The 16,811-nt window shown below is 39.7% G+C and overlaps 1 protein-coding gene across 4 annotated transcripts in view; it reads right to left on the bottom strand.

The window, feature by feature from the left end:
- The window catches only part of Nalcn (sodium leak channel, non selective), a 291,122-nt gene that overhangs the window by 188,641 nt on the left and 85,670 nt on the right, over positions 1–16,811 (bottom strand). For all 4 annotated transcript variants that reach the window (XM_005374037.2, XM_013515982.1, XM_005374039.2 and 1 more), the window contains exon 9: positions 10,393–10,479. In XM_005374037.2, the coding sequence (XP_005374094.1) occupies positions 10,393–10,479 (87 nt within the window). The remainder of the gene's footprint in view (positions 1–10,392; positions 10,480–16,811) is intronic.

Genomic DNA, 16,811 nt, shown 5'->3' with positions numbered 1-16,811 from the left:
AATAGCTGCAGAATTGGTGGATTTGATGCTAAAAGAATCAATTATAACTTTTCACTTTTCTGCGATCCATACTTAAGCATACATCCAAGAAACTTTCTAAATGGTTTGGAAATACCACCTGAAATACTTACTATATTGCCCCATGACAGCAGGGGTGTGAAATGTGCATTCATGTGTCACAGACTAATATTTTGGATTTGTCGTTATACCTGATATTTAGAAAGATAAGAATTTCTGAAAATCATTTGGAATAATCAGCAGTTAAGTGGGCTATCTACAGATTGCTTATGAACCTTCAGTGATTCAGAAGTGGCCTCTGAATGTAGAAAAAATGCTCAGCATGGGTAGGTTGTAATCAGAGCGATGGAAATTTAACATTATGTGATGCCATTTCACACCATCAAGTGGAGAAGCTGGATAACAAGCGCAGAGAAGGATGTGAACAAATGAGGATTTTTACAAGACGCTAATAGGCATAAAAGGTGGTGCTGTTATCTGAGGAGCCATTTGCAAATGCCTTTTGGAAAAACAGAGTCCAGAGTGTTCATAGCCTTTACCCAGCACCCACTCTCAGGCCGTGAGTGCCACAAGGAATCTCACACCTGCGCACAGGGACAGGGAGAAGCAGGGTTGTAGAATGTTCTCAGTAGCAAAGTGATGAAAAAGCGTCCCAAGGTGCATTGATTGAAGAGTAAATAAATGAATGGATGAACCAACGGTCACGTACTTTTATAAAAGGATAAGTTTTGCAGTGATGAAAATGAAGTCAGCAAACATATTAGAACGCCTGAGATGAAATTCCCAGACCCTCACTAGCTACTCATGATGTTCATCAAGTTAATTCAGGTCTCTTTGCCTATACCTCGTCATCTGCACAAAGCACATATGAGAGTATACTTGGATTTACAGTATTACTGTAAGGATTGATTAATTTAATACAGTACTTATAAAGCCCTGTGTGCCTGACACATAATGAGTGATCAATAAATGTTAGCCATTATTTTTTCTAATAGTAGATGCACAGATACTCTTCACACTGGTGTTTCTATTTCTTAATATACACATATATGAAATGCAAAGAAATGACTTAATATATTCTGAAATGCCATCAATTTAAAAATCATTCATTTGTCAGTGTATGGGAACTGTGCAGTGTTTCCTGAAAGAAACTATCTTTTAAGGGTATTAGTAGTCTAATCAATCCTTAAAAGTAGTCTAATTAACCCTTAATATACTTCTCAAGTACTAGGAGACTTACAGGTTTAGTAGAGAAAACTAGGGTTAAGACTTAACAGTGGCTAAATCGCACCAGTTAATGTCATCAAAGAGCTACATCCCTCCTCCAGCCACTCTTTCATGCTGATGACAGTGGGTAAGTAGTGGGTCCAGCACATAGAGATGGGCACAAGGTGTTTAGATGGGATTAAGAAGGGAGGTTACGTATTACGTTAGGTTTATGCTATGGGACAATCTAAGAAGGCTGGTCCTTTGTATATACACGTGGGTTCTGCATTCATTGATTCAACCCATTGCAGATGGGAAATATTTCAAAACATTTGCACTAAACATGGAAGGATTTTTTCCTTATCATTATTTCCTAAACAATATAGTATAAGAATTATTCACATAAAAAAAAGAATTATTCACATAATGTTTACATTGTATTAGGTGTTATAAATCCCCTACAGATGAATTAAAGTATGCAGGAGGGTAACCGCAGGTGATAGGCAAACACCACACCATTTTATAAAAGGGAGTTGAATATTCACCAATTTGTGGATCCACAGGAGTTTCTGGGTTTGATCCTCCACAGGTACTGAGGCAAGACTATTTTAATACATAGACCTGCTGCTTCCAGTTTAACTCTCAGGACTGCTGCTTCTGATCAGTGTCCTCTCTTTTTGTGACCTGCAGTGGAACTGTAATTCCTCCCTGTCCACCTTTGCCTCTGGAAGTTTTCTGGTGAGTGTCTTCAGAACATTGACTGGGAGGTCACACCGCTCAGGAGCAACCAGCGGTGTTTGAGTAATATGCAAGAAGCAAGTGCAGCTAGTGTTCAAGGTGAGATAACAGAGACAGAGACACAGCCAGAAACAAAGAGAGGAAACTATGCGGCCTGAACAGAGGAAGATAAAGGTACAGAAAGCAGAGTCACCTGGGAGGCTGGAGTACGCCCACAGGAGGTGCTCTCTTTCAATATGCAGTCTTTTCCTTGCAACTAAGCAATACTTAAGCAAAACACAAATATCCACTTAACGCTCACAAACCCAGGAAAGAAGTGTTATCATCTCCATTTTTCATAAATGTCATACCACTAATAAGTAGCACAGCTGAAATATGTCTGTCCCCAAATATGTCTGTCTCTTCTCTACGAGGCAGGAATAGCATGATTTATCTGTCCTCAAAGATACTGTGCTGGGTACTGCCAGAGGATGAAGAGAAGAATGGTTGCTGCTGGGGCGGCGGGAGTGGGAGGCAAGGAGGTCGTGGCAGGAGATGGCCGACGGGGCGCTGTAGCACGAAAGGAGGAGAAAGCAGCACTGGGCGTGGCTTATCCACCTTCCCAGGATCTCCTGGTCAGTGCCAGCCACGTGTCCACGCAGTATGAGCCAAAGGCAGCAATGTGGGAACCCTGGGCAGCAAGCAGATTGCAGTGCGCAGGGAAGTGGAGACAGCAGAGAGAAAAGATTCCCTGCAGGCTGTAGGGGGAGGTTTCAGGAGCCACAGGACATTTGCCTATTTGTTCTTACTTTAGGAGTGAATTTATTATGAATTGCATATATTGACCATGGCTAAGTATCTCATTAAACATGACATGAATTTCACCAATAATTGGATAAACATGGGGAGTGTCCTAGTAAAAAGAACAAAGTTAATATTACGTTAACTCACAAAGTTCAACAAATGTCATGAGAGAACTTGCCACATACCCCCCACCACTTCAAAAGTCTTTCTTCTCTGAACTTAGAGTTTTGCAATTAAATTGAGAAGCATATGCAGTTGTATTTATTATGAAAATAAAAAAGATTACTCTAAGGGCACTAAGTTGGATCTTTCCCTTTCATGCCTGCATATGAGTCCCACTGTAATTACAATTATGGCTATGATTATAATATTGTGTCTGGGAGACTTGAATTTGCATAGTTTCAAATTGCAGACCATAGGTGCCTATTTATGCCCAGAAATGGCTCTATAGAGGCTATTATTCTGTAAAAGACTTAGAAGATCACTATGTGCTCTAATTCATTTTAATATAGCTCCACAACCAATGTATGTAAAGAGGGAGCAGAAATACTGTATTAACTGCAACATTTGGTATATGTACGTGCAGTGGGAATATAGAGAAACAAAACATTAGTTGCTCTATTTGATTATAGTTAATGCTCCCTGAAATATATAAAATTTTAATTGGTTTGAGAGACAGAGAAAGAAAGAGAGAGAGAGCTATTACATATAAAATACCCAATATCACAGAAGCATCAATTATATCATGTATTTAACTTAACAGGGGTGGAAAGATTAAGCCACTTCAATTAATCTTATTTTATTAAATTATCTCATTATTTGTAGTTGCTGGAGAAGACAGATGTTCAAACTCATAAACTGACAAGGACACAGAAAGTGGACAGAAAGTGAAAAATCTAAGATAATATTAATGCAGAACATTAGTTAATCTACTAATGAAGAGTATTAGTTAACTTAGACTAAAAAATGACAGAGGCAATTTTTAATGTCTTTCACTTTCTAACCTTCAATTTTTGAGCTGTTATGAATTTAAAAATTGGTAATTTCAAAAATATAAAATCTATGGAAATAAACTCTTAAGTTCACACGTTACTTATTGTAAGTTCTCTGAGATCTGAAATCACATGTTTATAACTCATTTCATGATCACCCAAATAAATGCCCTTGGAAGACAGCAGGAAATATAGATGAGAAAAGCAGGCCAGAAGTCAGTGCATTGCTCAGTGTGTCCTGAAAGTGCAGTACAATAAAATACCTTCTATTCATGCACTTCCGTATGTTTTATACATTTATGTATTTACACATTTATTACTTATTTTCCCATTGTAGAATTATGCAAAAAGAGAAGTATTTTTCTACTTTATCAAAGATAAATGTATGACTTCATGGATAAACAAAGCACCCAGCTGCAGATTACGGAGAAAATATGAAGAATGGGGAAAGTGAGGTAAAGTGGAGACTCTACATCCAGGCAAATGTGGCAGCCGTCACCCAACTCTGGCTGATGAGAGCCTGGTGGCAATGTGAGCCTTGACTTATCAGGTCGTTCTACAGGAGGAGCAGGATATGTGGATTTCCATTTGAATTATTCTAGTTACTAAACTTTGCATCAAGGTTTTGAAATAGTTCTACGCTAAGGATAGAAGCAACAATTCTGCATAGTCAATAAGGACCCTGTGCCATCTCTCAGATATTTATTTATTTTTCTAATTTATATCAACAACTACAAAATTGCAAACTCAACCTAATTACAGATATTTAAATGTTTCACTCTAATAAAAAGATAGATAGATAGATGATAGATAGATAGAAAGAATGGCTTTGGGTTGGTTCCAACTGTGTCATTCTTAACACTGTACTTTTTAAACACAGATCCATTTATTTCACATTCTGAACAAGATGAACAGAGTTCTGAAATAAAAGTCAGAGTTGTGTCCTGTCAGGATCCCGCTACTATGTTTTAGGAGGCTCATCCTAGCAAAACCTTCCAGGGTTACCCAAAGCCACACAGCTCTTGAGAGGTACTTTCGGGGAACAAACTCCAAATGCACAGCTGGTTTTCGCCCTCCAAAGACATGCATGCATATATAGATGAACTTCTTTTAAAAAAAATTAGAATGGTTGGTATTGCCCCAGTGGATTTGATTTCTAGTTCGGCAGACACTTCAACAGGACAGACAGCCTCTCCGCAAGACGTCAAGCAGGCCTTTCACAAGGCCTGGTGCTCCCTCGTTCTTTGCTTGGTCATCCTCTCATGTAATAGGCAGCAGAGGCCAGTGTCACATTGTGGAACACACAAATTTAGTAGTGAGTATCATGGAGTTTCCCTGGGTTACAGATAGATATTCAGTAATAAACAAAAATATTAATTTATTTCATTAAAATCGCAATAAACAGAGAAGTAGAGGATGAGATGCCACTGAGACATGGTACCGAGGTCCCTCACTTTTTTTTTGAGGATGAGGAACACTGCTTACAGACCTGCTGTTTGAGTTGTGTTCCAAAGGACGAGTAGGCGAGAATAGTTGTGAGGAGAGGAAACTGTGAAAACATCAGGCTTCCCAGAGGCAGATGTGCTTTTTCATACAAGAGATGAAATGTGTAAATGTAGGGACAAACAGAAGCCTGAAAAGAAACCACTCTACGTGGCATCCAGGGGAAGAAGGAGGAAAGAAATGGTGGAGAGGCAACTCCTCTTTTTAAATTATTTTTTCTACAGTTAACTTTTAATAATGAGAACACAGTTACATTTTGCGCGTTTGAAAAATAAAAGAAAATACAGCTGGGCGGAGTGGCACATGTCCATAATCTCAGCACTCTGGTCGGGAGAGGCAGGAGAATAACAAATTTGAGCCCAGCCTGGGCAACAGAGAGACAGTGAAAGAGATACTATACCAAATTACAAAGTGCTTGGGCTGTAGTTCAGTGCAAAGGCCCTGAGTTCAATATCCAGTGTTGAAAAACAAACAAGCAAACAAAAATAAATAAACCAAATGGCCTGTCCTCCCATTTGTCCTTGGGGGTAAGATACGATTCTAACCCTAGACCATGAGTGGAAACCTCAAGCGAAACTGTCCCTGCTACCTTGTTTTAGATAGTATCCACTGTTAGTAAAGCCCAGCAAATACGTGACTGCCGTTTCACCTCCAATATATTGCTAACCTCTTTCCTTTTAATAATGATTATTACTTTGCTCAGAACATGGAAAACTCTCTTGCTCTCTCTCTCTCTCTCTCTGTTTTTCCTCCCTCCACAGTTCTTGCCCTCAGCAAACAGACAACTCCATGCTCATCTCTCTTTTCATCTACATTTTTTCATGAATGGGTCCTTCTGGAAAGCTTAATTTAAGGCCAAATGTGAAGCTGAGTTGAACGGAACTTTCTCATGCTGAGTTTTCTGACTTCTTCCTTATTCCCTAACCCTATGACTCACATTCACAGAACTTACCCAGTATGCTTATATTCCTAACATGTATCTAATGCACAGATGCCACATCTGTACCTGCCAAACCAAACATACTGTACTTCCCCACCATGCACACCAATGATCGTTGTCCTGTATCCTTGCTCGGTTTTTTCACCATAGTCATTTATCCCCTTCCATCCTCAAATCTTTGTGGTACCAGGCCTCCTAATTCCACATCAGAATCCAGAGGCAGAAATTAACAAGTATATAATAAATCTTAAAGCACTGGATTCTGGTTCCCATATGACTCCAACTAGCTACTCAGGACAGCTCTAAAGAGCAGTTTATTTCTACGACTTTCTCACCTATGCATAGCTGAGGAAGTCTCCAGTCTCTCCACATCAGCGGGTTGTAGTGAACTCCTCCTGTGCTACTGCCTTTCTGGTTCTCATGGTCTCTGCTGAAACTTCTCTACCTCATGAGGATTTTCCTGACCTCTCAGGCAAAGAGGATTCTGAATGATATATTCCCACAGTGTCTTGCATTAGTCTTTTCAGAATCCCCTTCACTCTTGTGCCTGCTACTTCAATATTGTATTGTTTCCTCCCACCCTGAAGTATGCTGTGGACTCCTGGAGGGCAGAGACTGCACTTGTCTCCTTCAGGATTATCTTAGTGACTAGAACACGGTTTGTGTGCATTAAGTATCAGCTAATGGGTTAGCAGGTAACGTAAGTGAAAAATGTCTCATGCTAACAGCTACTATTATAAGTGTTATTAATAACATTATTACTACCATAGGAATAGTAGTAAGGCAATTGTAGTCATCACCCATTATCAGCATTATCATCATCAAATATAGGACAGAAAGAAAATCACAAAATACTTTTTAATACTATCAATGTGCATGAACAATCTTCCTCTTTCCTTTCTCCATTTTTTCACTGCTAGAAACAAATAACTAACAAACAATAAAATGAAAAAGCAACCTACAGAACAGGGAAATATTTCACAATCTTATGTCTTAAAAGGTGTAAAATCCAAAATATCCAAAGAACTCATACAACTACAGTGCAAAAAACAACATTACATAACAACATTATGGGCAAAGACTGTAAGTAGACATTTTTCCAAAGAAGACATATAGCCAAGAGGTATAGGAAAAGGTAATTATTGTTAGTACCATCAGGAAAATGCTTAATAAATCCACAAACACATCATCTCATCCACTGATAGAGAGGCTACCATCAAAAAGACAAAAGATAAATGTTGGTGAAGATGTGGATAGAAGGATCTTTTATATACTATTGGTGGAAAAGTAAATTGGTATAACCCATTTATAAAAACACAGAACCAGTTAAAGAACCATGGTCAGATGAATGAATAAAGAAAATGTATACATTCACAGTGGGATATATTCAGCAATAAAAGGGATGACAGCTTGTTATTTACAGCAACATGGATGGAATTGGAGGACATTATATTAAGTGAAATAAGGCAGGCATAGAAGGATAACTACCATGTGGTCTCATTCATGTATAAAAGCCAAAACAAGTTGATTTCATTAAAGTGCAGCACAGAATCATGGTCACTAAAAGGTAGGAAAGGTAGTAGGGAGCAGGGATAGAAGGGAGTTAGAAATTGGATATGAAAATACCATTAGATAGAAGAAAAAGTTCTAGGGCTCTAAGCATAGCAGGGTGACTGTAGTCTACAATTTATTATGTATTTTATAAAGTATAAAGAAATGATACTCTGCATAGAAGACTCAAACAGTTCCACTAAAAGGTTTCCAGAATTAATGACCAAATTCAGCAGCACAGCTGGACACAAAGTCAACACTCAAAAATCAGTAGCATTCCTGTACGGAAACAACCAACTCACTGAGATAGAAATTAGGGAAACAATACTTTTCATAATAGCATCGAAAAAAAGTGAAATACTTAGGGATCCATCTAATAAGGAAGTAAAAGATCTATACATTGAAAAACTACAGTATTCTGTAAATGGAGACAGAAGAGGATATCAGAAAATGAAAAGCTATTCCTTGCCCTTGGATAGGAAGAACCAACATGGGGCAAATGCCATACTTCCAAAATTGTTATACAGAGTTAATGCCATCCCAATAAAAATATCATTAGCATACCTCACAAAACTAGAGAAAATATCCTTAAAATTTATTTGGAACCAGAAGGACCTAAAATAGCGAAACAATTCCAGACAACATGGACAAGGCAAGGAGCATCACAATCTGTGACTTAAGTTATACTACAGAGCTACTGTGATACAAGCAGCATAGTACTGGCAAAAAACAGACCTGAGGATTGGTGGAACAGATTAGAAGATGCAGAAACAACTCCAAATACACTCAGCCAGTTTATCTTGACAAAAGAGTCCAACATGTTCACTGGAAGAAAGATAGCTTCTTTAATAAATGGTGCTGGAAAAACTGGCTTTCCACATGCTGATGACTAAACCTAGATCCAGGTCTCTCACATGCACTAAGTTAAAATAAAAATTTGTCAATGATCCAAATATTAAAACAGAACCACTAAATCTGCTAGAAGAGAGAATAGGCAAAGCTCTTAAAGACATAAGGTTTAGGGAAAGACTTCATGAGCAAAACACTGATTGCATGGGAAATATTATAAAGAATCAAAAATTGAGATTTCATCTTATTAAAAAGTTTTTGCACAGCAAACGAAATCACTAACAGAGTGAAAAGACAATCCCAAGGGAGGGAAAAAATTTCAGGCACTTGTTCTTCAGACAAAGGACTGATATCCCTTCCTTTCTCACTTTTTCTCTTCCCTTCCTTCCTTCCTCCCACCCCCTCCCTAGTTCCTCTTCCCTTTTGAAAAATTTCTTCAGAATTCACAGTATCTATTATACACTTTGGTCTTTATTTACACAGGCAGGTGCTGCTGCTGAGTTATATCCCCAGCCCTGAGACCACAATGTGAAGTGAAATAAATCAGACACACAAGTGTAATTAGTGTATGGTTTCTCTTATATGAGAAACTCAAAATATGAATAAAGAGTAAAATAAAAGATAAGAAGAAGTAGGGAGATTTTTTTCAAATGGGAAGTAAATCAAGAGATAAAGGGATGGAGGTGGGGAAGGGACTGAAGAAAAAGAATTGAAGTAAAGGAAATAGCATTTTTGAAAACAGGAAGGGGACCAAGGGATGAAAGGAGCAGGACAGAGGGGAGGCCCATGACCTAGAAAGAATTAAGATGTGTTATGCACATATATACACTGACTTCCCACAACAAATATAGTCACTGTGCACTGCAAACATTGCTAATGAAAATTAAAAAACAGAGAGAGGCCAGCTGAAATTTTTAGTTGTAAGATGATTCCTTTGTGGAGATCTAATGTCAACAGTACTGTGTTGTATATTTGGAATATACTAAAAGAAAACTTACAGACTCTGACCATACACAAACCTACAAACACACACACACACACACACACACACACACACCTACCTACACATGTACACAGAGGTATGTGAGGTGGTGGGTGTATTTATTAGCTTGGTTGTAGCAATCATTTCAGGATGTGTGTGTATATCGAATCATCATGTTGTTTTGATGAGTTTCTGTATTCGGCAAGAGAAGAGGCCAGTGTGGTCCAGTGCAGAAGAGATGAAGGCGTGCCCTGGGCTTAGGGGCTCTGAGCAGATGCCGAGTCCAGGAAGCTCTAGGGTGGGGCCTTGAGGCCTCACCTTCTGATGGCCTGAGAGTCCCACCAGGACAGTCTCACGTCCTCAGACTTGCTGCAGGCCTGCCTGGCTAAGGACACAGCACCTCGACATCACAGGGATAGGGAACTTTTAAGCTGCAGAACAACATATCTCCCCTGGGACTCAGTGAAGTACAGTATTGAGTGAAAGGTGACCATGCTTGTTTGGCCCCAAATAACTTAGGCCCGTTTGAAGAATATGTTTTACAAGATTTCACGTGGCAACAGCATTCTTCATTGATTTGAGACTGCTGAAATGCTCTAGCACTCATACCTGCCTTTGTGCATACATTCATCACACGTTGGACAAATCCCTACTGGGCATCTAAAAGAGGGCTAGATCCTGTGACCACAGGGTGGAGTGAAATACTGTCATTGAGATCTGGACCATAGATTGGAGTGGATCTAGAGCTTACAGAGCTGTAGATTCCCTTGTATAAATTGAAAGTCAAAGAACTTTGCTGGGTGAATTTTTAAAACGTGGCTGTACTGCACCTGGAGGCAGGCTGGGGCGCGTCCCTGGGGTTTGTTGACATCCACAGCTACCAGCTGCCAACCGCCGGCCGCATCTTCATGAAACATCTTCAAGACAAAGAGGAAGATGAGTCAGAGACATTTCACAGGGAACACTGAGAGCTCTAACTCTGTCTCCAGCCTTCTATATTTTCTATGTCATAGAAAATTTGCCTTCTGAAGGATTTATATTTGGAACATGAGTCATTTCGATTGTGTTCATTTTAACACTGAAACGAGTGAATAGTTATAATACTAGGAGTAAGGACTGTATTTATTCAGCACTTGCTATGTATCAGGTATACCTATCTTGCATAGGCTTCCCATTTTTTTGCACAGGTATTCTTCTCCTCTGGAGAACTACTGTGTTTTATCCCCATTATAGCGATTGTCATTTCTTAGATCTGGGAGAAAATAGCATTTAAAGCATCGTGTCTGTATCTGGTGTGCTTCTACTATAGGTGGTGGATTTCTATCTATGAGTTATGATTATAAAAGCTACAATGAATATTTAAATTTTTTAAAAATTCTTACAGGAAAAGACACATTGCCATTAATCCCTCGGAAAGTATACAGCATTACGTTTTTATTTGACTGAAGTTTTGGTAAACATTTTGGATCCACTCAGGACATCCAGGTAGCCACAAAAAGACACTCACAGAAGAAGACTTCTTTGAGAAGTCTTCTACAGGAAGTGGCAAGAATGACTGGATAAATGTGTTCCAGGCAAGGGGTGGTACTTTGAAGGAGATTATTGGCCATGTGTCTTTACTGTAATAAGCATTTATGTAAACACTCACTGTATTTTGTGATCACACCTGGTATTTAGTGGGGAATTCTGACTGAACTAATGAAACAATATTCTCCGGGCAAATATCAAAAGCATAGAGTGGCCGAGAGAAAGAGGGGAGTGTTACTGTCACGGTACGAGGCTGACATACTGCTTCATCCGCTAGGTACAATTATTTTACCCAGGTCACAACTAGCCTGCCAATAGGAATTTCGTGTACATGTTCAGGAAAGAAACAAACAGCTTCTTTTTATTTAAAGGATGCAAATGATAAAATTCAACCTATTATTACCCTAATTCAACCTGAAATTCACTCTTAAATGCCTGGGTGCATGTCCCACCACCTAAAAGGCACTAACCCATCAATATTATATCTGGCTAGAAGACCTTCCCTATTTATAAGTATTTTCCTACTAATATATTTTCTTCCCAGTTCCTTAGGAGCTTAAGGGTGTATGTGGAGGTAGGGAGAAGCAGGATAGGGTGGAATTACAGTTTTTTTTTTTTTAATTTTTCTAAGTGAGGATCCTAACTACAAGAACTCACTGTTTTATTCTGGCCAAGGTCATTGTTTTATACGAGTAAACATTTCCTTCGGCGTCCTTATTTGTGTTCTCCTGTTCATCTGACCCCGTGTTGGAAAGGGTAATTGTTGCCGGGCATCTAAGCTGATGTAAGGGCCATTACTTAGGATATACGAGCATAATTTCAAGCTCCTGACAGAAGAGATATAGATCATTTGCTGAAAGTAAAACGAATCCTCTACAGAATGAGTGAAGTAGCCAGAGCCAAGTTCCCAAATTGACACTCCAGGTATGTATTTCTTAGTTGACAAAATTAGGTGCACGGTTTTCAAAGATTCTTTGAACAAAGATGTCACTGCAAAGTGTTAACCCCAGCTGTCCTCTGCAGGACCAGCTGGCCTTGAGAACGCATGTGTAAAGTATGTGCATCATTCAGGAAGAGCCTCTGGGAACATACACAGGCTGGGTAAGCACACCTATTAAAGTGCCTTTCAAAGTCCCCGTCAGAATCCTGCAATTCTCCTTTTAGAAACGGAAGACAACTGTCCTTGCACCCCTACCCTGTCTTATCAAGGCACAAAGAATCCCTGGGGCCAGGATTCACTTTGATCCATCACAGACTAATTTTCCCTGTTAAATTATATTTTCCAGCAGATCAAAATCACATGAATCAATTTAATTGTCAGTAAAAGATTTCTCTCAAGGTGACTGCTTTGTATAAAATAAAGGAAATGCAAACATGTTCAATTTCCCTGTGGTCCCCAAGTTCTAAAACAACACTTAGGTTGGTTTAATGTAACACAAGAACTTTAAGAGAGAAGCTAGGTAGCTAAGCTGTGATCCTTGATCCACAGAGACTCAAATCCTGGGGGCAGAGCTGCTGTGTGGCGGGAGCTGACAGTTGTCTCTCTACCTGCTCACTTTATCTTCTAAAGGTAGAGGACTTGAAAATTTTTATGGGCGGTACTAAGCCTCCAAGAGCAAAGACTAATTCTTGTCCTTTGGGGAGATCATCTTGACCGTGTAACTCATGTAACTGCATACTGCCTGTGGGATGTAAGTAGAAACCTTCTTTCTCCCTATAGTACTTCTTCCTGCTCACTGGAATGTAGACATGAGGGTCAGAGCTACAGCAGCCATGTTAGCCAATAAGGTAACTTTGGGTATGGGAGTTGTAGAGCAGACATTTGGAAGGAGTCTAGCTTAGTGGCAACACAGACCACCATACCAAGTCCACATGATTTTTTCTGACTTTACATGAGACAGAACAGAATTCTGCTTTCCTTGTTTGTTTGAGCATTTTGTCCCTTGTAGGGGACCTGATATAATTCACACAGGCACTGTAGTTTCAGTTAGAATGCCCAATGATTTCTTCTATTCTAATGATGTAACTTTGCCCTTCTCATCACTCAATCAAATGTGTTTACTGATACATATTGGAAAATTTGGATGAGCTGTATGAAATCTTGAGCCCATTGGCCAGGTGTAGTGGTGCACACCTGTCACCCCAGCACTCAGAAGACTGAGATAGGAGGATCACTGCAAGTTGGAAGCCAGCTTGGGTTACATAGTGAGTTCAGGGCCCGCCTGAGTTGCACAGTGAATCCTATCTCAAACAAACACAACAGAAACAAAAACAAAAACAAAAAAAGCTGAACCCACCCTCCAGAGACAACCACTGCTAACATTTTAGAGTTAAATTTCTAGGTGTTCATATACATACTTACCACCACACACACACACACACACACACACACACAAACATGCACATACATGAACTTGAGATCCTTTCTTTTTACTTTATTTATTTTGGGGGCTACAATAAGTTGTCAGCAGATTTTCACATCCATAAAGTTGAATCATTATTTTAATTATTTGCATTTATTCTAGTTTCATAATTTACAGTCAATAATTTAGTTGATAGAAATTTAGAATGTTTTCTTTCTGCGTGCTTCACAGATGTGCCCCCCCAAACACCCTCAGGTGTAAATCCTTGACTATTGCCCTAATTCTTCTTAGGACAAACTCCTAGAATGGAATTTCTTAGCTAGCCAAATCTCTCTCTCTCTCTCTCTCTCTCTCTCTCTCTCTCTCTCTCTCTCTCTCTCTCTCTCTCACACACACACACACACACACACACACAGGCTTTTGATACATATTGCCAAACACTTTTCTCAGAGATGTTCTGATTTATGTTTAGTAACAATGTATGAGAATGTTCCTTTCTGCAAACACTAAGAAGTGCTGTCTTTTTGAGGAAAGTGAGTTAACACAGGGCCAGGACACAGCCAGCTTGTGTTGGATAATTAAGAGGAGGTGGAAGGTAAGGGGCAGGAAAACGCAGGGCTCCTGTAGCTGAGCATCCTGCTGTCGAGTCCCTAGGCCACCACTTGCCATTATGGAATGGTGGATACACTAACTTCCCAACCCCTGTCAGTTTTTAATCTGCAAAGTGGAGACAATAACCATACCCACTTCGTAATATTATTATGAAGATTAAATGAGACCGGTTGTGAAGTCTCACCCTGTGCTCAGTGGCCTCGGACCACGTGAATGACTGTAATAAGATGTTATGAATTACCAACAGTGGCACAGATGGAGGCCAGCACTCTCAGTACAATCATTTGGAAACCATGAAGATCTGAACCTTGAGAATTGTATCACTTGCCCATTTTCAACTATTAGAGCTTTTTAATGGCTTATTTGGCTTATAAAGTATGGAAGATACTTTGGGGATTTTTATAGGCAAAATATCATCATAATTATCAGGTTATATGTTGGGGGGTGGTGAGAGAATTTTGGTAGCAGAGGAATCACTAAAAGCTGAAATAAAATTACCCCCCCCCCACACACAGAGTAATGCAGAGAAAATCCAAGACTTATTTTGAAATTCTCATGTTGTTTGAGCTTTTTCAGAATCATTTTTAAAAATAGGTAATAGTCATTACACAAAATAATGAGGGCAGATGCATGGCTTGAATCCATTATTGAATAATACATTCAGTGATTCAGCCTCACAACATTTAATTCTCATTTGTGGCTTCCTGTGATGAATGCACTGTTCCATCACATGGCTTCTTAGTGAAAGGAGGTCACTATGTACCACACTACATAGTCTTTTTCCTGAACCTCTCTCACTGCTCTGCTTTCTCGTCTATTTTCCTAATGTGCTTTCATGGGGAGACCAGTGGTCTTGGAACACAGTAAACAAAGTTTTCCTCAGGTACTGTCTTTGAACATTAAGTTGTACATAGTCTTTTTTGGAGGGAGGATTCTTTCCATTTTTTGATCACACATTTTTCATCCACGCCTTTCTGCCTTGGCATTGAGCACTGCACGTCACACAAAGGTGGCTTGAGGCATGTTCTAAGGACACTGATGGAACCATCAAGGAGGAAGATCTTAAAAGCACCCCTTTTCCTGTATCAATTCTCCCCCTATCAGTCTTGCATTTTAATTGGGGAATATTAATTCAGAAAACAGGAGTGTTCAGTCAGAGGTAACAATAGATCCAAAAATTATCACTCTTTTTGAACAAGCAGAATATTCATCAATCCTTCAATAACACCCTAGTGGGCCATGAATTATTTGTTTACAGAAGTTCGGTGTGTGCTGACTTCCAGAAGCCTGCTTTGGGTCTCCTTTCACTGCACACAACACAAAAGCAACTTTGAGTGGCCCTAAGGCTGAGCAGTTCCTTCAGTTCTATTCTGAGCGAAGCTGGCTGGGCTCCACCCTGTCAAGAGCCCTTGCAGGTCAGTCCCTTGCAGGACTGGTAACAGGAACCAGAAGTGAGGAGTTTAATCAATGGGAGTAGAGGTCTAGATCAAGGATACACTTGGGCTGGACTTCTGCCAGAACATGTACACATCTCAAATCCACTTTTGGGACAACACTGTGACGTGAACAGTGTTAGGTGGGCTTACGGGCCATTGTATTGTGTCAGTATGAATATCTTCCCTTTGAACCTAATCCATCCCTGAGCACATAGCAGGAGCTACCCTGTCTAAGAATGCCAAAGGAACAAAACATCGCAAGCTCCATTAGAGCTCAGGCAGACTTATAATTACTCATCTGAAAATTTCTAGCCCACTTTCCTTTCATTACCCACGTACGTATTGTACTATGGTCTCCAGAAGACCTTTGGCGGTAATCGTTCTGTAATTTATTTCTATGCTGTGACTCAGAGGCATTTGGTGGTGGTCATTCAATTAGAAAAGGTTGCTTTGTTATTTTAAAGAAAAACTTCTTTCTTTGGCTCTCTTTTGCCTCTAAATGGTACATATTAGCAAGCCACCTAAAATACCAAGGTCTTTTTGTCTTGTTACTGTACACACACACACACACACACACACACACACACACACACACACACACCTATTATGGGAACTCTACTCACTTAGAGACATCAACAACTCCATTATGCCCAAGACATCCTTAGCTCTTTGGTAAGACAATCATCTTAAACAACTGAAAAATTTCCACCCACTGGAGAAAGGCTAGGTGGAACTCAATATCTGAAAAGCCGTGTGCTTTACAATTAGGTAGCCACCTTTATTTTATTTTCTTAGAGCCTGTTTTATCAGTATTAGAAACTTGTGATTTAGTACTTTAAGCCACTTAAGGAGAAGTCCCCAGTCACAGAGTGTAGTCAGGTTTTACAGAGGTAGCAGAGTGAGGCAAACGCTGTCTCTCCCCAACACATAAAAGCATCGGGGTTCCTGCAAGTAGCCATTATGGGTGGGCGGGGCCCGAGGCCCCGTTGCTAGGCTGCCTAAGTGGTGTTTTACCCAGTGGCTGCACTCAGGAGCTCAGGTCGCTTAGCAACCAGGTCCTTAGCCGCAGCATTTTTCTTAATGAAGGTTTTTCACAGTTCTCTGTGTGATTACCTCGGCTGAACATCTAGATGCATTCCCTCTGAATTACTGACTTATGCCTCCTGATTAAGTACATCTTTGCATCAAAATAATTTTACACAACTTTGTTGAAAATCTCTTTACCTTTCACTTTCTATTATAACGGCTGACTGATTGGGTGGCACTTATAAACTCTACTTCTCCAGCTGTGCTTTTTATACATCAGAGTTC

The sequence above is a fragment of the Chinchilla lanigera genome, unplaced genomic scaffold (assembly GCF_000276665.1).
Source record: "Chinchilla lanigera isolate Chin_1 unplaced genomic scaffold, ChiLan1.0 scaffold00003, whole genome shotgun sequence".
NCBI classification, from domain to species: Eukaryota; Metazoa; Chordata; class Mammalia; order Rodentia; family Chinchillidae; genus Chinchilla; species Chinchilla lanigera.
Note: the sequence above shows the minus strand (reverse complement) of the source record. Positions and strands in the feature narration are given on the sequence as shown.